The following is a 17,864-nucleotide window of genomic DNA, read 5'->3' as shown; positions in this document are numbered from 1 at the left end:
TTGCTTCAATCGCACTGACCGATCGTCTGAGCAGCATTCCATACTTTACACTGTAACAAAACAATGGTTCAATGTTAAGGCTTCCCGCCAAGTGGAGATGTAGAGATGAGGCTACGGAACAAGCCAGAACCTGCCGCATACCAATGCTGCCAAATGTTGAAGAGTTAGAAAAGGGGAGGCATTACTTTTCAGTCAACCCTCGTACCAACACTGAGGTATTTGATTTACAGACTTACATGCTGCCTGAAAGATTTCTTTGATGTATCAAACAAATATGACCAGTCTAATATGAATATTTGTTTGGTAGTATGCTGATTGCTGGAGATTCCTTTATGAAAGGACACAATCCTCCTCATAATCTTCAGTAGGTGGCTGATAAGCAACAAGGTGACAGCTTCAGTTAATTACCATATCCGCTTTGCTGCCAAGACTTGAATTCTATTAAATATCGTAAGCAGCCACTTGGAAGATGTATGCCATGTTGGCCAGAAAATTACCGGCTGTGGAAGAACAGGAAAACATCATTCTTGAGGCGTGGTAAAATATGTATCAGAAACTCATCAATAATTTTGCTAAATGAATGTCAAAGAGGCACAAATCAGAACTGTGCACTTAAAGTTGGCACACATTATATCAGAGAATAAAAACTACAGCTGCTGCTTCCAGTCAAACTATGTCTTTCTTGCAAAAAAGTGCTATCTTAGTTCTTGTGTCTTACAGACAAGCATTACATACCACTTACATCACAATACTTTACTACATTTGAAAGCATGGTCTCAAGTATCTATCACAATAGAGCCTAATTTTTCCATAGTACATTATCTACATCCTCTGTTTCACTTATCATGTGAGTATCACTCCTCCTCCCTTTTTCATCTTACATTTTCACCTGTGTCAGTTTTTGCTGGTAATTGTGACACACACTGCATACAAATCTTTGACTTTGTCACCCCTCTCAATATGGCAAGCCAAGTAGCTGTTACTAATTGTAATAAATTCTGTATAGAAATCTTACAGCTGTGGCAGCTACTCTTAGGTCAGCACTTCAAACGGTGGCTTGTTTCACTTGAGAACTAAAATGACCCTGTGGGTGGGTGAGGGAAAAAATGAGGCCAGGAGCAGGAGGGACGATTGATGAAATGTGGTTGACGGCTCGGAGAGAGGCAGCAAGTGCTTGAGGAAGGAATGAGACACAGAGACACTGGAACCAATGAGTTCGTGAAACGCACAATGACAAATGATGTGAGACAGTGGATTGGGAAGGAGTGGCAGAACAGAGGAAGGGGAGAATGTGGGGAAGAGGGTCAGCAGAGACTGAGGGCCATAGGATTATGAGAATGACATATGTGTTGCAAAAATAACTCTCATCTACATAGTTCAGTAAATATGGTTGTGGACAGAAGGCTCCAAATGGTATGGGTTGTGAAGAAGGTACTGAAATTGACCATGTTCTGTTCAGCAGTGTGTTGTGCCACTAAGTGGTCAACTCTGTTCTTGACCACAGTTTGCCGGTGGCCATTCTTTTGCGTGGACAGTCGGCGGTCATGCCCACATAAAATGGTGTGCATAATAAACTAAAGCAGAGCTGGCATATAACATGGCTGCTTTCACAGGCGACCTGGCCTCTGACGGAATAACAGAGTTGACCACCCAGCAGCAGAATACACTGCTGAGTACAACATGCTAGATTTCAATGGCTGCTTCACTATCCATTTCATCTGGATTCTTCCCCCACAGTACCAATTACTACATAGATGGGAGTTATCCTTGAAACACATACTTTGTTCCCCTAATCCTATCTCAGCTAACCACTTGCACCTACATCTTCTTCTCCATAGTTACTCCTTCCCCTCTTCTATCAATTCCTCCCAATCCACTCCCCTATATTATTGACCTCATATGCTGCACAAACTCTCAGGTTTCAATGTCCATGTGTCTCATTCTTATTCAATGCTCCCGCTGCCTCTCCCTCTCGCATTCCTATCTCATATACCTGCTGCTTCCTGCCAAGCCCTTCTCGTGTTGAGTGGATGATGGGCACATGAACAACACAGAAATTGTTGCTTGAAATACTCATTGTCCCAGTCAGCCGAAACACTATGCGTGTGCTCTTTGTTTGTTGGCTCTAAGAAAGGATGTTGCCATAAAACTAAAACAATTTTTGCAGCACTTAATTCCATCCATTCACCTATTCAATTCACAATGGAAATAAGAAAAGATGGGCACCTCCAGTTTTTGGACATTCTTGTTCATTATAATGTTTAAAATACAGTAACAAATGCAATAAATTGCAAACCCACACACAAAATCTATATTTAAATGCCAGCAGTTCCCATTCCCTTCACAAACTACTAGTGCCCTGAAAATTTTGGTACATAAGACACAGAGTGTCTTAGGTAAGGAGACCCCATACTCTACATGGTGACAGATGATTTTAGAACTGGGGCAGCCACAGCTGAAATAGTTATACATGATTGCTTGAAATTCATACATTAAATAGCTTTTTTTCAAATTTTAAATTTTAATAGTTTTAACACATATATTTAAAAAAAACTGTTCACTGTGTGAATTATCAAGTCTACAGGATGAGCAAGCAAACCTTAGAAATGAATGGATGTTCCCAGGATCAGATTTGCACTGCATTTCATGTGAAATCAAGTTACATACACCGGAAGATGAAGATGATACTTTCTGCCCTCCTATGAAGACTGCAATGCTGATCAGCTGTCTGATGAATGACTCATTCCTTCTAAAGGTGTGTACCTTATAGAAGTTATGGCAGTTCATATACTGATATTGGCCAAATGATATAAACTGTTCATGAGAAACACACTGAACACCAATGGTACACCTTCTTGCAATAACCAGACAAATCAGCAGTGGCAGAATGTTGTACAGATATGGGCCACTTTATAAACTAAAACAACATTAGGATTTTAGCTTTCATTTCATTGTTTAAAGGGAATTAAGGATATTTGATTAGTGGTTCATTCAATAAACCACATGGAATCGGATGCTCAATATAATTAAATTGCAGAGAAGTTGCCAGAGTGTTGCTGCCACATCAAGTACATAAAAAAGGAGCACTTCTCAACCTGCTACAGAACAAGCATCTACAAGATATACCACTTCACCACTCAGTGTCACTGTGGTAGATCATAAAAGGCTGCTCTTGGTATATGATATCATTATCTTGGCTCACTACACGGATGGGCAGTGGATACGTGGCCAAAACATCACTGGAAGAGTTGAAACCCACATGGTTGCAAGCTCAAAATTTAGTAGAAAGTTATTTTTTATGTTATTTATGAACCTGCTAACTACTCAACACTTCAACTACAAAGTCCATGATTATCTTTACTTTTTTCATTATATCCAAAACTCTAGTGAAATATTTGGTGGTAACGTGGTTGTGTATGAAAATGATACGTTAGGCAGCAGTGTAGACAACAAGTTACAACAATGGTGAGGGGAAAACTACACCTAAAGTGTACCTAACATATGAATGATAGTAAAACCATTAATCATATCTTTCTATTGAGCGTCAGTTTTCCATGTCCAATTGCCCAAAACTGCAGAAAAATTGTATGGTGCTATGAACAACTCATAATACATTTAAAGCTGAGCAAAGTAACAGTCGCATCTCAACTGATCTTTGTGACTATTAAATAAATTTTTAATTAACTTTGAAATGTTGGGCACAGCCGTTGGACACAGTGGTCACGTGTGCGTGAGTCTGCTTGCTTGTGTGAATGTATTTGCATTTTCTTTTCTGAAGAAAGTGTTGGCCAAAAGTTCAATGTGTAACATTCTTTTCATTGTGCTTGTCTGCAGCTCAACTTGTCATCTATAGGGTGAGTAGTAATCTAGGTGAGTACTAATCTATCCTCTTCGTAATACTGTTGATATTCCAACCTGGACTTTCCATTGTTTAAATTACTATATTTGCAATACAACCTAATGTTGAATAAGCAAAACATATTTTCTAATAAGAAAATTATAGATGATCAGCATGTGCTGTTCTATTGGTTCATAAAGCATATCCACTGTTCATAAATTATGCAATCTGTTTCTGAACTTGATGAAACAAAATTTAGCCAAAATCCTGGTTTATGACTGCATAAAAGTCTGAAACAATAGATAGAAAATCCATATCAAAATTAACAGCTTACTGAACCAATACTTTTCTGAAAAATTTGACAATAACTTCAGCGCAACGTGTGATTTTTCTCAGTGATAAGCCTGATCATACTTTTCAGTTTTCCTGCTGAGCTGATAATTCAATAGATTCACAGTTCAAAGAAATATATTTTGGTAAAGTTTAGAAAAGAACACACATTAATATTATCACACAACACTTATACATAAGGTTACATTCTTATTCTTTCATTAGCATCATTATGTTACAGTGTACTTGATACCAAAGAACTTTGGGCAACAATCCTCTGAGCATGGCTTCCTTGCCTATGTGGTGGTAGTACACCCCATACTTCATCTCCGATACTCAGATGACGAACGCCTAAGCCTTTGTATTCCACAGTACCGCAGAAATCCCGTCCAAGAGTCAGTGGAAATTCTATTACAGGAGTAGAAAAATCACAGCTCTCCACTTGACGCATTTTATTTAGCAATACTGACCCATAACCACCTGAAAAAAGGTGAAATAATTCCATGTTACTCTACTATATTTTATAATATATACAATCAGTGCTCAATTTGTGATTGTATGCACTCGTACACTGTACTGGTACATCTGACGAGAAAAATATCAGAACCACAGATTTTGAATGTGGTATGCTAGAACTTCTGATGTGATGGAAGTGATGTACAACAAAAGTTGTATGTATCCACACAATCCTCAGAAAAGTGTTAAAATAACGTTTTAAGAAATCTAAATTTCAAAAAACCGCTCTGAAGGTCACAGTAATTTTTTTTTTTTTTTTTTACAAATCAAGCATTGCATACAACAACAAAACAGTGTTACTCTTTTGACAGACAAAAACTAAAGAAGTATGTTGTCTCAGTACTTCTTCCACATTAGCTTAAAATTGCAAGCAATTGTGGGGTCAGAAGGATGGGGGTAAGCAATACAGTGCTATCAGTCCTTCAACACATAGTTTGATAATATCATTAATTGTGTGAAATAAGCAAAATACTTAAGCAAATATAAACACTTTTGAGAAATATTATTTCAATACTTTTTTGCTCACAGTTAACAGATGTAACATCCATTGAGTGGAATGTTTTACCAAATCCAAGTCTTCATGTAAGACACGATTAGTTTTGCAACAGCAGCAAACTTGTTTACATTGAATAGCTGCATATTAAATACAGAACTGAGAATCGTTACATTTGGTGATGTAGAGGCATACCTAAATTCTGAAAACCATTTTCTAACTCTGAAAAACAAAGGGTAAAAACCATTTAATGTCAATTGCATCTCATTTTACACTTGTGTGCAAACCTTGTTAAAGGAAGTAAGTTATTCCAGCTCATAATTCAGTTTTATCTTATTTTCTGAAAAATGGTAGCACTTGATTGTTCATGCAACATTACAAACAAGCAACTTAATTATTATCTCAGAAGTTTCACAGCATACCACTTAAAAGATTGTACTTCGATTTGATACTTCTATAAAACCTCAAGATCACCAAACACTAGGCTGTCCGTCCAAAAGAAAGCAAGAAAGTGAATGGCATGGAAGGTAGTAGTGTAAGATGAAGTCCAAGGATTAAGACAGCTACAGCACATTGTGGCACTTCTTAAGCTAAAGAAAGATCACCATGATATCAATATATTGATGTATATTCCTTGATATTATGTAATTACTATATCTGTTTTCCATCACTCATCACATAAAGGTAATCTAGCTGCCCTTATGATGACTTTACCGGTCAAGTGTAGACCAACATCAAAATGCGCTAGCTAGCTTCCCTTCCATGTCATTGCAAGGAGACCAAGTGAAAGTTTCTATATTTTAAAGAAACTAACACTCACTGTCGTTTATTTACAACATATACTTTATGAGCCTTTTTTTGTGTGTTTGCAAGTTGCCAAGAGTTGATGGCCATTTATGATCAACATAGTAGGGCTTGCCATTTGGCTTGGTGAGCACCAATGCCTGTACAAACAGTCCTCATTATTTCTCTGGTTTTAACATCTCTGTTCTGGTGAGGCAACAATGAAATGCAAAGTTAGGTAACCTTTCAAACTTGAAGGGGTCACAATTTCATACTTTCTGCAACCTCTATCGCAACTTAGCCACACTGCATAGCCATACCTGAGTAACCATGGACAGTGAATATGCATGAATGGTTCAAAAAACTATGGAAAACTCAGAATGGTACTGCACAACCTTTAACCTATTGCTTACCAACTTCTGACTTTTGTAGATGGTTGCATTCTTCCTGCACTGTCAATTTAACTTTTTTTTGTACTACTGTACAGTTTGAACCATATACTATTTTCAAGCATCTACACATTTGTACAGAATACATCAGTCAAAAATTAGCGAATGAAGTATTGGGCTGAAATTATAAAATCATACAACAAAGACAGTTGCAGGCAATATGCAATCATTTAAACATTTTGTCACAGCTGTGAACCGAAGTTTAATGAAAATCATTAATGTTTGAATTTTTTAATTCCATAATAAAATAGGCTATAAAATTTGAATCCAACTTTCCTAGTTTAAAACCAATCACAGACTTCAGGTAATTTTAATCATGGGGTAAGATGGACAAACTGCTACAGTTCATCAGAATGTTTATCAACAACCAGATTGGGACACTTTTATTAAAAATGTTCTACTGAAGTGCCTATTATCAGTACTACAGGATGCACATTATCACCTAAAATGTCAGCACCGTCCTTGGACATAATTCAGCTTTGACTATTAGCAACTGGTCCAACCAAACATCACAAAACTGCGGCTTGCACACCACACAATCATCCCAATATTCAACAGGAGCTAGTAAGCAACCTTAATGCAAGATTCTTTCAGCATCATTATCTGTTGTTGGAAACAAAGTGAAGAGTTACTTACCATACCATACTACTCTCTTCCAATAATCAGATCTGTGTTTCATGGTCTACATATACATCTACGTGATTACTCTGTTATTCACAATCAAGTGCCTGGCACAGGGCTCAATGAACCAACATAAAGCTGCCTCTCTACCATTCCACTCTCGAATGACACACAGGAAAAATTAGCACTTAGATTTTTCTGTGCACGCCCTGATTTCTCTTATTTTACTGTGATGATCATTTCTCCCTATGTAGGTGGGTGCCAATAGAATGTTTTCACAATTGGAGGAGAAAACTGGTGACTGAAATTTCACAAGAAGATCCCATCCCAACGAAAAACGCCTTTGTTTTAATGATTGCCACTCCAATTCACGTATCATGTTTGTGGCAGTATCTCCCCTATTTTGCGATAATATAAAACAAGCTGCCCTTCTCTGAACTTTTTCGATGTCATCTGTCAGTCCCACCTGATGAGGATCCCACACTGCACAGCAATACTCCAGAATAGGGCGGACAAGTGTGGTGTAAGTAAGTCTCTTTAGTAGACCTGCTGCCAATTAATCACAGTCTCTGATTTGTTCTACCCACAACATTATCTATGCGATTGTTCCAATTTAGGTTATTTGTAATTGTAATCCCTAAGTATTTAGTTGAATTTACAGCCTTCAGATTTCTGTGACTTATCAAAATTTAGCGGATTTCCTTTAGTACTCATGTGAATAACTTCACACTTCTTTATTCAGGGTCAACTGCCACTTTTCACAACATACAGATATGTTATCAAAATCATTTTGCAATTCATTATGATCATCTGATGACTTTACAAGACAGTAAATCACAGCAGCATTTGCAAAGGGCTACTCAGATTATCTCTTACATCATTAATATAGATCACGAACAATAGAGGGTCTACAGCACTTCCTTGGGGAATGCCGGTTTTTACTTATGTTTTACTCGATAACTTTCTGTCTATTACTATGAACTGTGACCATTCTGACAGGACATCACAAATCCAGTCACACAACTGAGGTGATATACCATAGGCATGCAGTCTGATTAGAAGACTGCTTGTGGGGAACGGGGTCGAAAGCCTTCTAGAAATCTAAAAATATGGAATCAATTTGACATCCCCTGTCGAAACAATCATTACTTCATGAGTATAAAGAGCTATTTGTGTTTCACAAAAACAATATTTTCTGAATCTGTGCTGACCGGGTGTCAATAAATTGTTTTCTTCGAGGTAATTTATAATGTTTGAACACAGTATATGTTCCAAAACCCTACTGCAAATCGACGTTAGTGATATAGGCCTGTAATTCAGCAGATTACTCCTATTTCCTTTTTGGGTATTGGTGTGAACTGAGCAATTTTCCAGTCTTTAGGTATGGATCTTTCTATGAGCAAGCTGTTGTATATAATTGCTAAATATGGAGCTATTGTATCAGCATACTCTGAAAGGAACCTGACTGGTATACAATCTGGACTAGGGACCTTGCCTTTATTAAGTGATTTAAATGGCTTTGTCACACTGAGGATATCTAGTTCTATGTTTCTCATCTTGACAGTTGTTCTTGATTGGAATTCAAGAATATTAACTTTGTCTTCTATGGTGAAGGAGTTTCACAGAAAACCGTGTTTAATAACTCTGCTTTAGTGGCACTTTCATCAGTGACTTCACCCTTGTTATCGTGCAGTGAAGGTATTTATTGCACCTTGCCACTGGCGTGTTTTATGTACGACCAGAATCTCTCTGGGTTTTCTGCCAGATTCCAAGAGAGAGTTTCACTGTGGAAATTATTAAAAGCATCTCGCATTGAAGTACATGTTATATTTTGAACTTCTGCAAATCTTTGCCAACATTGGAGATTTTGCATTCTTTTAAATTTGGCATGCTTTATTCCTTGCTTCTGCAACAGCTATCTGGTCTGTTTTATGTACCATGGGGAATCAGTACCATCACTTATTAATTCATGTGGTATATATCTCTCAATTGCCGTCGTATGTTTTACAGAATTTTTGTTGATATCAGGTAATGCAGCACACTTTCTAAACAAATTAGAAGTATTTTGAATACTTTTGAACCCACTTAGGGTTATTAAAAAAATTACAAAGAAATTGATGCCATTTTTTTCCCAAAATGCTTCCTCAAATTGAGGTACCATTTAATCCAATGTCATACATTTGAAGAAGACCAAATTTTTACCAGATATGCATGACATGATGGCTGAGGTACTAGACCTATTTAATTCCACCGATTATGTATATTAAACAATGGAAAATCCAGGATGGAATGTAACAATACCAGAGAAGGAAAGTTGCTACTCACCATATAGCGGAGATGCCGAGTCGCGATAGGCACAATAAAAAGATTCACACACTCATAGGTTTCGGCCATTAAGCTCTGTCAGCAGTACACACACACACACACACACACACACACACACACACACACACACACACACACAACTTGTACACACATCTGCAGTCTCAGACAGCTGAAACTACAGCTCTCCAAGACTGCAGACGTGTGTGCAAGTTGCATTTGCGTGGGTGTGTGTGTGTGTGTGTGTGTGTGTGTGTGTGTGTGTGTGTGCGTGCGCGCGTGTGTGTATGTATGTCTACTACTGACAAAGGCTTAATGGCCGAAAGTTATGAGTGTGTGAATCTTTTTATTGTGCCTATCGTGACTCCGCATCTCCGCTATATGGTGAGTAGCAACTTTCCTTCTCTGGTATTATTATGTATATTACATGGATAAAAAATATCACATCTTACATTTTAATTTTTATAATTTTTTTCCTAATAAAAATGTTATTTTTTCTATAATTTAGTTGATTCTGCAATAAAGCTTAGGTCTACTAATAAGTATGGACTACTGCAAGTTACAGAAAAAAATTAGAACAATGCTTTGTAAACTTCAGGAAATATTTGTACCTGAATTCTGAAAAACCCAACTTGAGAGGAATTGCGAAAGAAGATATGAGTCCAATTAAACTGTGCCTCAGAACATTCCTGAAGCTTAGTCTTCATCCTGCAGCATTTCTTCATCTTCAAACTTCCTCTTGGCACTCCTTTTAGCAGTGCTTGCTTCTTTGGTAACTTGAAGAGCAAATCTTTCAGCTTCATGCACCCATTGTCTGTCACATGCAAGCAGTTGATCTTTCCTATTAGAGCCACATTTTATGCCTAAATTTCTCAGGACTTCCTACCTTCCTATCACTGAAACATATCCCTGCACCTAGTACACCAACTTTTAATGTATTTAGTCCTACAAAAACATTCTTGGGTAATTTTCCCAAGTGCAATAGTTGAAACTTTCATTTGTATTCTGAGTGCCCCCATGGAGACATTTACTAAGCAAAACAGGGTCACTCAGATCTCTAAAAATTGGTTTTATTTCATTCATAACAGGCTCAGGAAGAGAATGCTTATAATGGTGTATTTTACCACTTTTCTTTGCTTTTTGGTAACCACACCAAGAATCTGCTCCTTTAGGGCAAAGTTTGTGAACAGGGTGGTCATCTGTGGACAACTTATGAAAGTAGGTGGCCCATACAGCTTTTCTTATTGCTATACAATCATTCAGAGCTGCAGTTTGTCTAATGGCCAGTCCATAATAACTCTGAAGATTATTTCAGTTTCAGTCAATCTGCCTCGGCCAGACAGATTTTCCTTCAGATAGCAACTTTCCTTTCATGTCTCTTCATAGCTTTCTCAATCTAGCACCCATCCTCTTTTGCACATGTCAACAACACTCCAGTTTTGTTATCAAGGTATCACCATAAACATTGAACTCATTAATTTTATTGAAAGCTCCATAGTCCCCATCGCCTAGATACCTCATACATCTAACATTATAAACGGGCACCAACCTCCGAAATATTTTTAGAGCTCTATCGCACTCCACACCTCCACTGTAACCATCATAATTATTAGAACACTGATGTTCAATATGACCTTCAGTGTTACCATGGCAGGAATGGCAGTAATTAGATAAGCACTCAACATCAACAACTTTACCATTCTCCAGAGAAGTAGCACTTACACCACCATTCAAGGAATGATGTCCTCGACATTGCCATGTCCCATCAAGTGCAACAGCAGTGTCCCTGGTTCCACTAATATTTACAGTTTCTTCTACTACACATTTCATAGATGCTTTAGACACAACTGCCAAGGCACCTAAAAGTATTTTTATGTACTTGCTGAATCTACTGGGAGGAGGAGGAATGTCCATTAAATCACAAAACGTTTGAGCAGCCTTTTTTTTCTTTTCCTATTGCATGCATTGCATACACTAACTTCAAATTCAAATCATATGAATTATGCACAGTGTTGGAAGTCATTTTTGAGGTAGATTTATAGATTTATTGCAGGATTTACGCAGAACAAGTAATTTTGACACTAAACCCTTCCTGCTACTTTGTTGTTCAGTTATTTCCAGTCAGCCTATACCATCACATTGTTTACATTTAGCCACTTCCTTTATCAAAGAAGACAAGATGTCCAAATCAACAACAACTGCTTTAAAATTTGGTAAATATAGGTCATTTTTCATCTGAAACCCTACAGAATTTAATAAAGCCATACAAAAGTTTTGATTTTTCCACCATTTGTAAGTAACCTGTATCCTTAAGAGCATTTTTATCAGCTTTTTTAAATAGATGTTCTTTGCGTTTCTTTTTGGTGGTTGTGGGTGTTACGGTATTCAGCCTAGTAGCAACTGCCTTATGGTCCCTAATCCCTGTATCCATCATGATACACCCTATTTGTTCAGGTTTATTTGTTGCTAAGAGGTCAAGTATGCTTTCACAACCATTTACACTTCGAGTGGGCTCATGAACTGTTTTTGTTTTGGTCTTCAGTCCCGAGACTGGTTTGATGCAGCTCTCCATGCTACTCTATCCTGTGCAAGCTTCTTCATCTCCCAGTAACTACTGCAACCTACATCCTTCTGAATCTGCTTAGTGGATTCATCTATTGGTCTCCCTCTACGATTTTTACCCTCCACTCTGCCCTCCAATACTAAATTGGTGATCCCTTGATGCCTCAGAACATGTCCTACCAACCGATCCCTTCTTCTAGTCAAGCTGTGCCACAAATTTCTCTTCTCCCCAATCCTATTCAATACCTCCTCATTAGTTATGTGATCTACCCATCTAATCTTCAGCATTCTTCTGTAGCACCACATTTCAAAAGCTTCTATTCTCTTCTTGTCCAAACTATTTATCTTCCATGTTTCACTTCCATACATGGTTACACTACATACAAATACTTTCAGAAACGACTTCCCGACACTTAAATCTATACTCGATGTTAACAAATTTCTCTTCTTCAGAAATGCATTCCTTGCCATTGCCAGTCTACATTTTACATCCTCTCTACTACAACCATCATCAGTTATTTTGCTCCCCAAATAGCAAAACTCCTTTACTACTTTAAGTGTCTCATTTACTAATCTAATTCCCTCAGCATCACCCGACATAATTCAACTACATTCCATTATCCTCATTTTACTTTTGTTGATGTTCATCTTATATCCTCATTTCAAGACACTGTCCATTCCGTTCAACTGCTCTTCCAGGTCCTTTGCTGTCTCTGACAGAATTACCATGTCATCGGCAAACCTCAAAGTTTTTATTTCTTCTCCATGAATTTTAATACCTACTCCGAATTTTTCTTTTGTTTCCTTCACTGTTTGCTCAATATACAGATTGAATAACATTGGGGAGAGGCTACAACCCTGTCTCACTCCCTTCCCAACCACTGCTTCCCTTTCATGCCCCTCGACTCTCATAACTGCCATCTGGTTTCTGTACAAATTGTAAATAGCCATTCGCTCCCTGTATTTTACCCCTGCCACCTTCAGAATTTGAAAGAGAGTATTCCAGTCAACATTGTCAAAAGCTTTCTCTAAGTCTACAAATGCTAGAAACGTAGGTTTGCCTTTCCTTAATCTAGCTTCTAAGATAAGTCGTAGGGTCAGTATCGCCTCACGTGTTCCAATATTTCTACGGAATCCAAACTGATCTTCCCCGAAGTCGGCCTCTACTAGTTTTGCCATTCATCTGTAAAGAATTTGCGTTAGTATTTTGCAGCCGTGACTTATTAAACTGATAGTTCGGTAATTTTCACATTGTCAACACCTGCTTTCTTTGGGATTGGAATTATTATATTCTTCTTGAAGTCTGAGGGTATTTCGCCTGTCTCGTACATCTTGCTCACCAGATGGTACAGTTTTGTCAGGACTGGCTCTCCCAAGGCCGTCAGTAGTTCTAACGGAATGTTGTCTACTCCCGGGGCCTTGTTTCGACTCAGGTCTTTCAGTGCTCTGTCAAACTCTTCACGCAGTATCATATCTCCCATTTCATCTTCTTCCATTTCCATAATATTGTCCTCAAGTACATCGCCCTTGTATAGACCCTCAATACACTCCTTCCACCTTTCTGCTTTCCCTTCTTTGCTTAGAACTGGGTTTCCATCTGAGCTCTTGATATTCATACAAGTGGTTCTCTTTTCTCCAAAGGTCTCTTTAATCTTCCTGTAGGCAGTATCTATCTTACCCCTGGTGAGACAAGCCTCTACATCCTTACATTTGTCCTCTAGCCATCCCTGCTTAGCCATTTTGCACTTCCTGTCGATCTCATTTTTGAGACTTTTGTATTCCTTTTTGCCTGCTTCATTTACTGCAGTTTTATATTTTCTCCTTTCATCAATTAAGTTCAATATTTCTTCTGTTACCCAAGGATTTCTAGCAGCCCTCATCTTTTTACCTACTTTATCCTCTGCTGCCTTCACTACTTCATCCCTCAGAGCTACCCATTCTTCTTCTACTGTATTTCTTTCCCCCATTCCTGTCAATTGTTCCCTTATGCTCTCCTTGAAACTCGGTACAACCTCTAGTTCTTTCAGTTTATCCAGGTCCCATCTCCTTAAATTCCCACCTTTTTGCAGTTTCTTCAGTTTTAATCTACAGTTCATAACCAATAGATTGTGGTCAGAGTCCACATCTGCCCCTGGAAATGTCTTACAATTTAAAACCTGGTTCCTAAATCTCTGTCTTACCATTATATAATCTATCTGAAACCTGTCAGTATCTCCAGGCTTCTTCCATGTATACAACCTTCTTTTATGATTCTTGAACCAAGTGTTAGCTATGATTAAGTTGTGCTCTGTGCAAAATTCTACCAGGCGGCTTCCTCTTTCATTTCTTCCCCCCAATCCATATTCACCTACTACGTTTCCTTCTCTCCCTTTTCCTACTATCGAATTCCAGTCACCCATGACTATCAAATTTTCGTCTCCCTTCACTATCTGAATAATTTCTTTTATTTCATCACACATTTCAATTTCTTCGTCATCGGCAGAGTTAGTTGGCTTATAAACTTGTACTACTGTGGTAGGCGTGGGCTTCGTGCCTATCTTGGCCACAATAATGCGTTCACTATGCTGTTTGTAGTAGCTTACCCGCACTCCCATTTTCTTATTCATTATTAAACCTACTCCTGAATTACCCCTATTTGATTTTGTATTTATAACCCTGTATTCGCCTGACCAAAAGTCTTGTTCCTCCTGCCGCTGAACTTCACTAATTCCCACTATATCTAACTTTAACCTATCCATTTCCCTTTTTAAATTTTCTAACCTACTTGGCCGATTAAGGGATCTGACACTCCACGCTCCGATCCGTAGAACGCCAGTTTTCTTTCTCCTGATAACGACGTCGTCCTGAGTAGTCCCCGCCCGGAGATCCGAATGGGGGAATATTTTACCTCCGGAATATTATACCCAAGAGGACGCCATCATCATTTAACCATACAGTAGAGCTGCATGCCCTCGGGAAAAATTACGGCCGTAGTTTCCCCTTGCTTTCAGCCGTTCGCAGTACCAGCACAGCAAGGCCGTTTTAGTTATGTTACAAGGCCAGATCAGTCAATCATGCAGACTGTTGCCCCTGCAACTACTGAAAAGGCTGCTGCTCCTCTTCAGGAACCAAACGTTTGTCTGGCCTCTCAACAGATACACCTCCGTTGTGGTTGCACCTACGGTACGGCTATCTGTATCACTGAGGCACGCAAGCCTCCCCACCAACGGCAAGGTCCATGGTTCATGAACTAATTGTTCAAAATCATTTTCTGAGAAGGCATTCAGTACAGTTTCAGATGTCGTTTTATCCCTGCCACTGGCTTTAAATGTATAATTTTTTCAGCATATCGATGGTAGATTGAAATCAAGTCACCACTGACTATAATTGTATGAGTGGATTACCTATTTGAAATGAAACTCAAATTTTCTTTGAACTGTTCAGCAACTATATCTTCTGAGTCGGGAGGTGGGTTTAAGAGTTTAGTCCGATTGTCAAGTATAACCTCTACCCATACTGTTTTGCAGGAACTATCTACTTCAATTTCACTACAAGGCAAACGTACTTCTGACAGCAATATATACTCCACCACCAACTGTATTTAATACATCCTGTTAGGTTGTTTGAAAAAATTTCAGCTGAACTTATTTCTGACTTTAGGCAGCTTTCTGTACCTATAACTATTTGAGCCCCATTGCTTTCTATTAGGGCTTGGAGTTCTGATTCTTTCCCAACACAGCTACAACAATTTACAACTACAATTCTGATTGTTTCTACAACTACCGTACTGTGTTTTACCTGCCTTCTTTTAGATGGACGCCCTTTCTGTGGTTTCCTGAAACCCTCTAATCCAAAAAACTGCCCAGTCCCTTCCACACAGCCCCCACTACCTCTGTAGCTGCTTCCTGTGTGTAGTTGACTCCTGACCTATTAAGCAGAACCCGGAAACCCACCACCTGATGGTGCAAGTCAAGGAATCTGCAGCCTACACAGTCATAGAACAGCCTAAGCCTCTGATTCAGACCCTCCACTCAACTCTGCACCAAAGGACCACAGTCCATTCTATCGATGATGCAGTAGATGGTGAGGTCTGCCTTAATCTCGCAAGCAAGACTAGCAATCTTTACCATTTTCAATAGCCGCCTGATACCAGAGAGAATCTCCTCTGATCCAAATCGAACCTTGACATTGGTACTGATATGAGCCACCACCTGCAGTTGGCTGCACCTTGTACTCTTCATGGCATCCAGAAGCACCCTTTCCACATCTGGAATGACTCCCACCGGTATGCACACGGAGTGCACACTGGCTTCCTTCCCCTCCTTGGCAGCCATGTTCCTAAGGGGCCCCAATTACGTGCCTAACATTGGAGCTCCTAACTAGCAGCAAACTCATCCTCTGTGAATGCCCAGACCTTGTGAGCCAAGAAGCTTTCTCTGGAACAGCGTGGACAACTGCATCTGGCTTAGAGACGCCCAAAACCTGTTCATCAAACAAACTGGAGAGGCCCTACGATTGGCCCCTCAGAAAGTCTTTTGCTGCCTGACAGACTTTGGAATGATCTCCCACTCAACCACAGGCGAGTGGTCAGCCTCAGTGCAGACAGTACCCGGAGTGGCCACAGCAGTGGACCGATCGGGGGACATGCTCAACATCCCTCACATCACCATGTCCGACCCTAAACAGAGATGCCCATAGGCAACACGCTCAAGCTGTGTGACGCAAGCCAACACCACCTGGAGCTGTGAGCAAAGGGTCACCAACTCGGCTCGCATTCGTACACAGCAGTCATAGTTCCTATCCATTACTGAAGCTGGACCTGTTTGCAGCTCGTAAAAATATGTAACAAACAAATGGTGAACTTGCCTTGTTAGCAGCGGGAAGTTGAGGTGCTCTCTCACTGGCAGTCTAACCGACGCATTATTTCCGTAATAGTGAAACATTATTGATGGTGGTGATGATATAAAAATTGTCACCACACTATAGGTTACCAGTTTGTGTAATTTGCAAGAATGCCATTCCAGGAACATCTTTTTGAGGTATGTTGACTGTTCTGACATCATTTCTCTTCAGGTTTAAAGATTTCTCACCATTGTGGCTTAGTTTATGTCCTCTATTACCATTTCCTGTTATCCCACCATTATATTGTGCCCTATTGCTCTTTAAACTTTTGATACACCATAGTCTTCAATAAATATGATCCAAACAGGTTGATTAAAAGTTAAAGATGTAGTTGTTACCTAGTTTTAGTTAGTTAGTTAGTTACATTTTCTGTAGATAATTTGAATGATTGTTTTCATCAAAATGATGTGGAACGAGTCAGTTTACAAGATATATATAACGTAACTAGTGTTAACATTAATGAATACATAACTTTTTGGTCCTACTCATGAAACTATACTTAAAAACAAGATTTTTTTAACAGGCTACCAGTCTTTAAACAGAAAGTCATCCAAGGAATTGAATGAGTCTTCTAGAAAAAAGGATTTTGGGTTAGACTTAAACCTTACTTTGCTACCTGTCAGACATTTTATGTTACTGGGCAAATGATCAAAAATTTATGCTGCTGTATACTGAACTCCTTTCTGGGCCACTGACAGCTTTAATAATGGGTAATAAATGTCATTTTTTTCTTTTAGTGTTGTAGGTATGGACCTCACTATTGTTATCAAATTGTGATGGAATATTTATGATGAATTTCATTAGTGAATTATGTATTGTAATGGTGCAGTTTAAATGCCTGACAGTACCTACATGAAAACTACAAGTGAACTCCACATATTATTCTCACTGCTCACTTTTGTACAATAAATTCTTTTTAAGTGATGAGTTCCCTAAAAAAATGACTGCACAAGACATTATTGAGAGTAAATATGCAAAATATGTCAGGAGTTTGATTAATCTGTTTCCAAGATAGCAACTGTACGAATAACAAAAGTGGCTGAATTTAATTGTTTGAGAAGCTCAGTAA

General features: G+C 38.8%; 1 protein-coding gene across 1 annotated transcript in view; it reads right to left on the bottom strand.

The window, feature by feature from the left end:
• The window catches only part of LOC124606674 (reticulon-4-interacting protein 1 homolog, mitochondrial), a 90,288-nt gene that overhangs the window by 32,942 nt on the left and 39,482 nt on the right, over positions 1-17,864 (bottom strand). Inside the window, exon 2 of the mRNA XM_047138688.1 lies at positions 4,422-4,648. Within this exon, the coding sequence (XP_046994644.1) occupies positions 4,422-4,648 (227 nt within the window). The remainder of the gene's footprint in view (positions 1-4,421; positions 4,649-17,864) is intronic.

This window comes from Schistocerca americana, chromosome 3 (assembly GCF_021461395.2).
Source record: "Schistocerca americana isolate TAMUIC-IGC-003095 chromosome 3, iqSchAmer2.1, whole genome shotgun sequence".
In the NCBI taxonomy this organism is placed as follows: Eukaryota; Metazoa; Arthropoda; class Insecta; order Orthoptera; family Acrididae; genus Schistocerca; species Schistocerca americana.
This window is presented reverse-complemented; position numbering and strand designations above follow the sequence as displayed.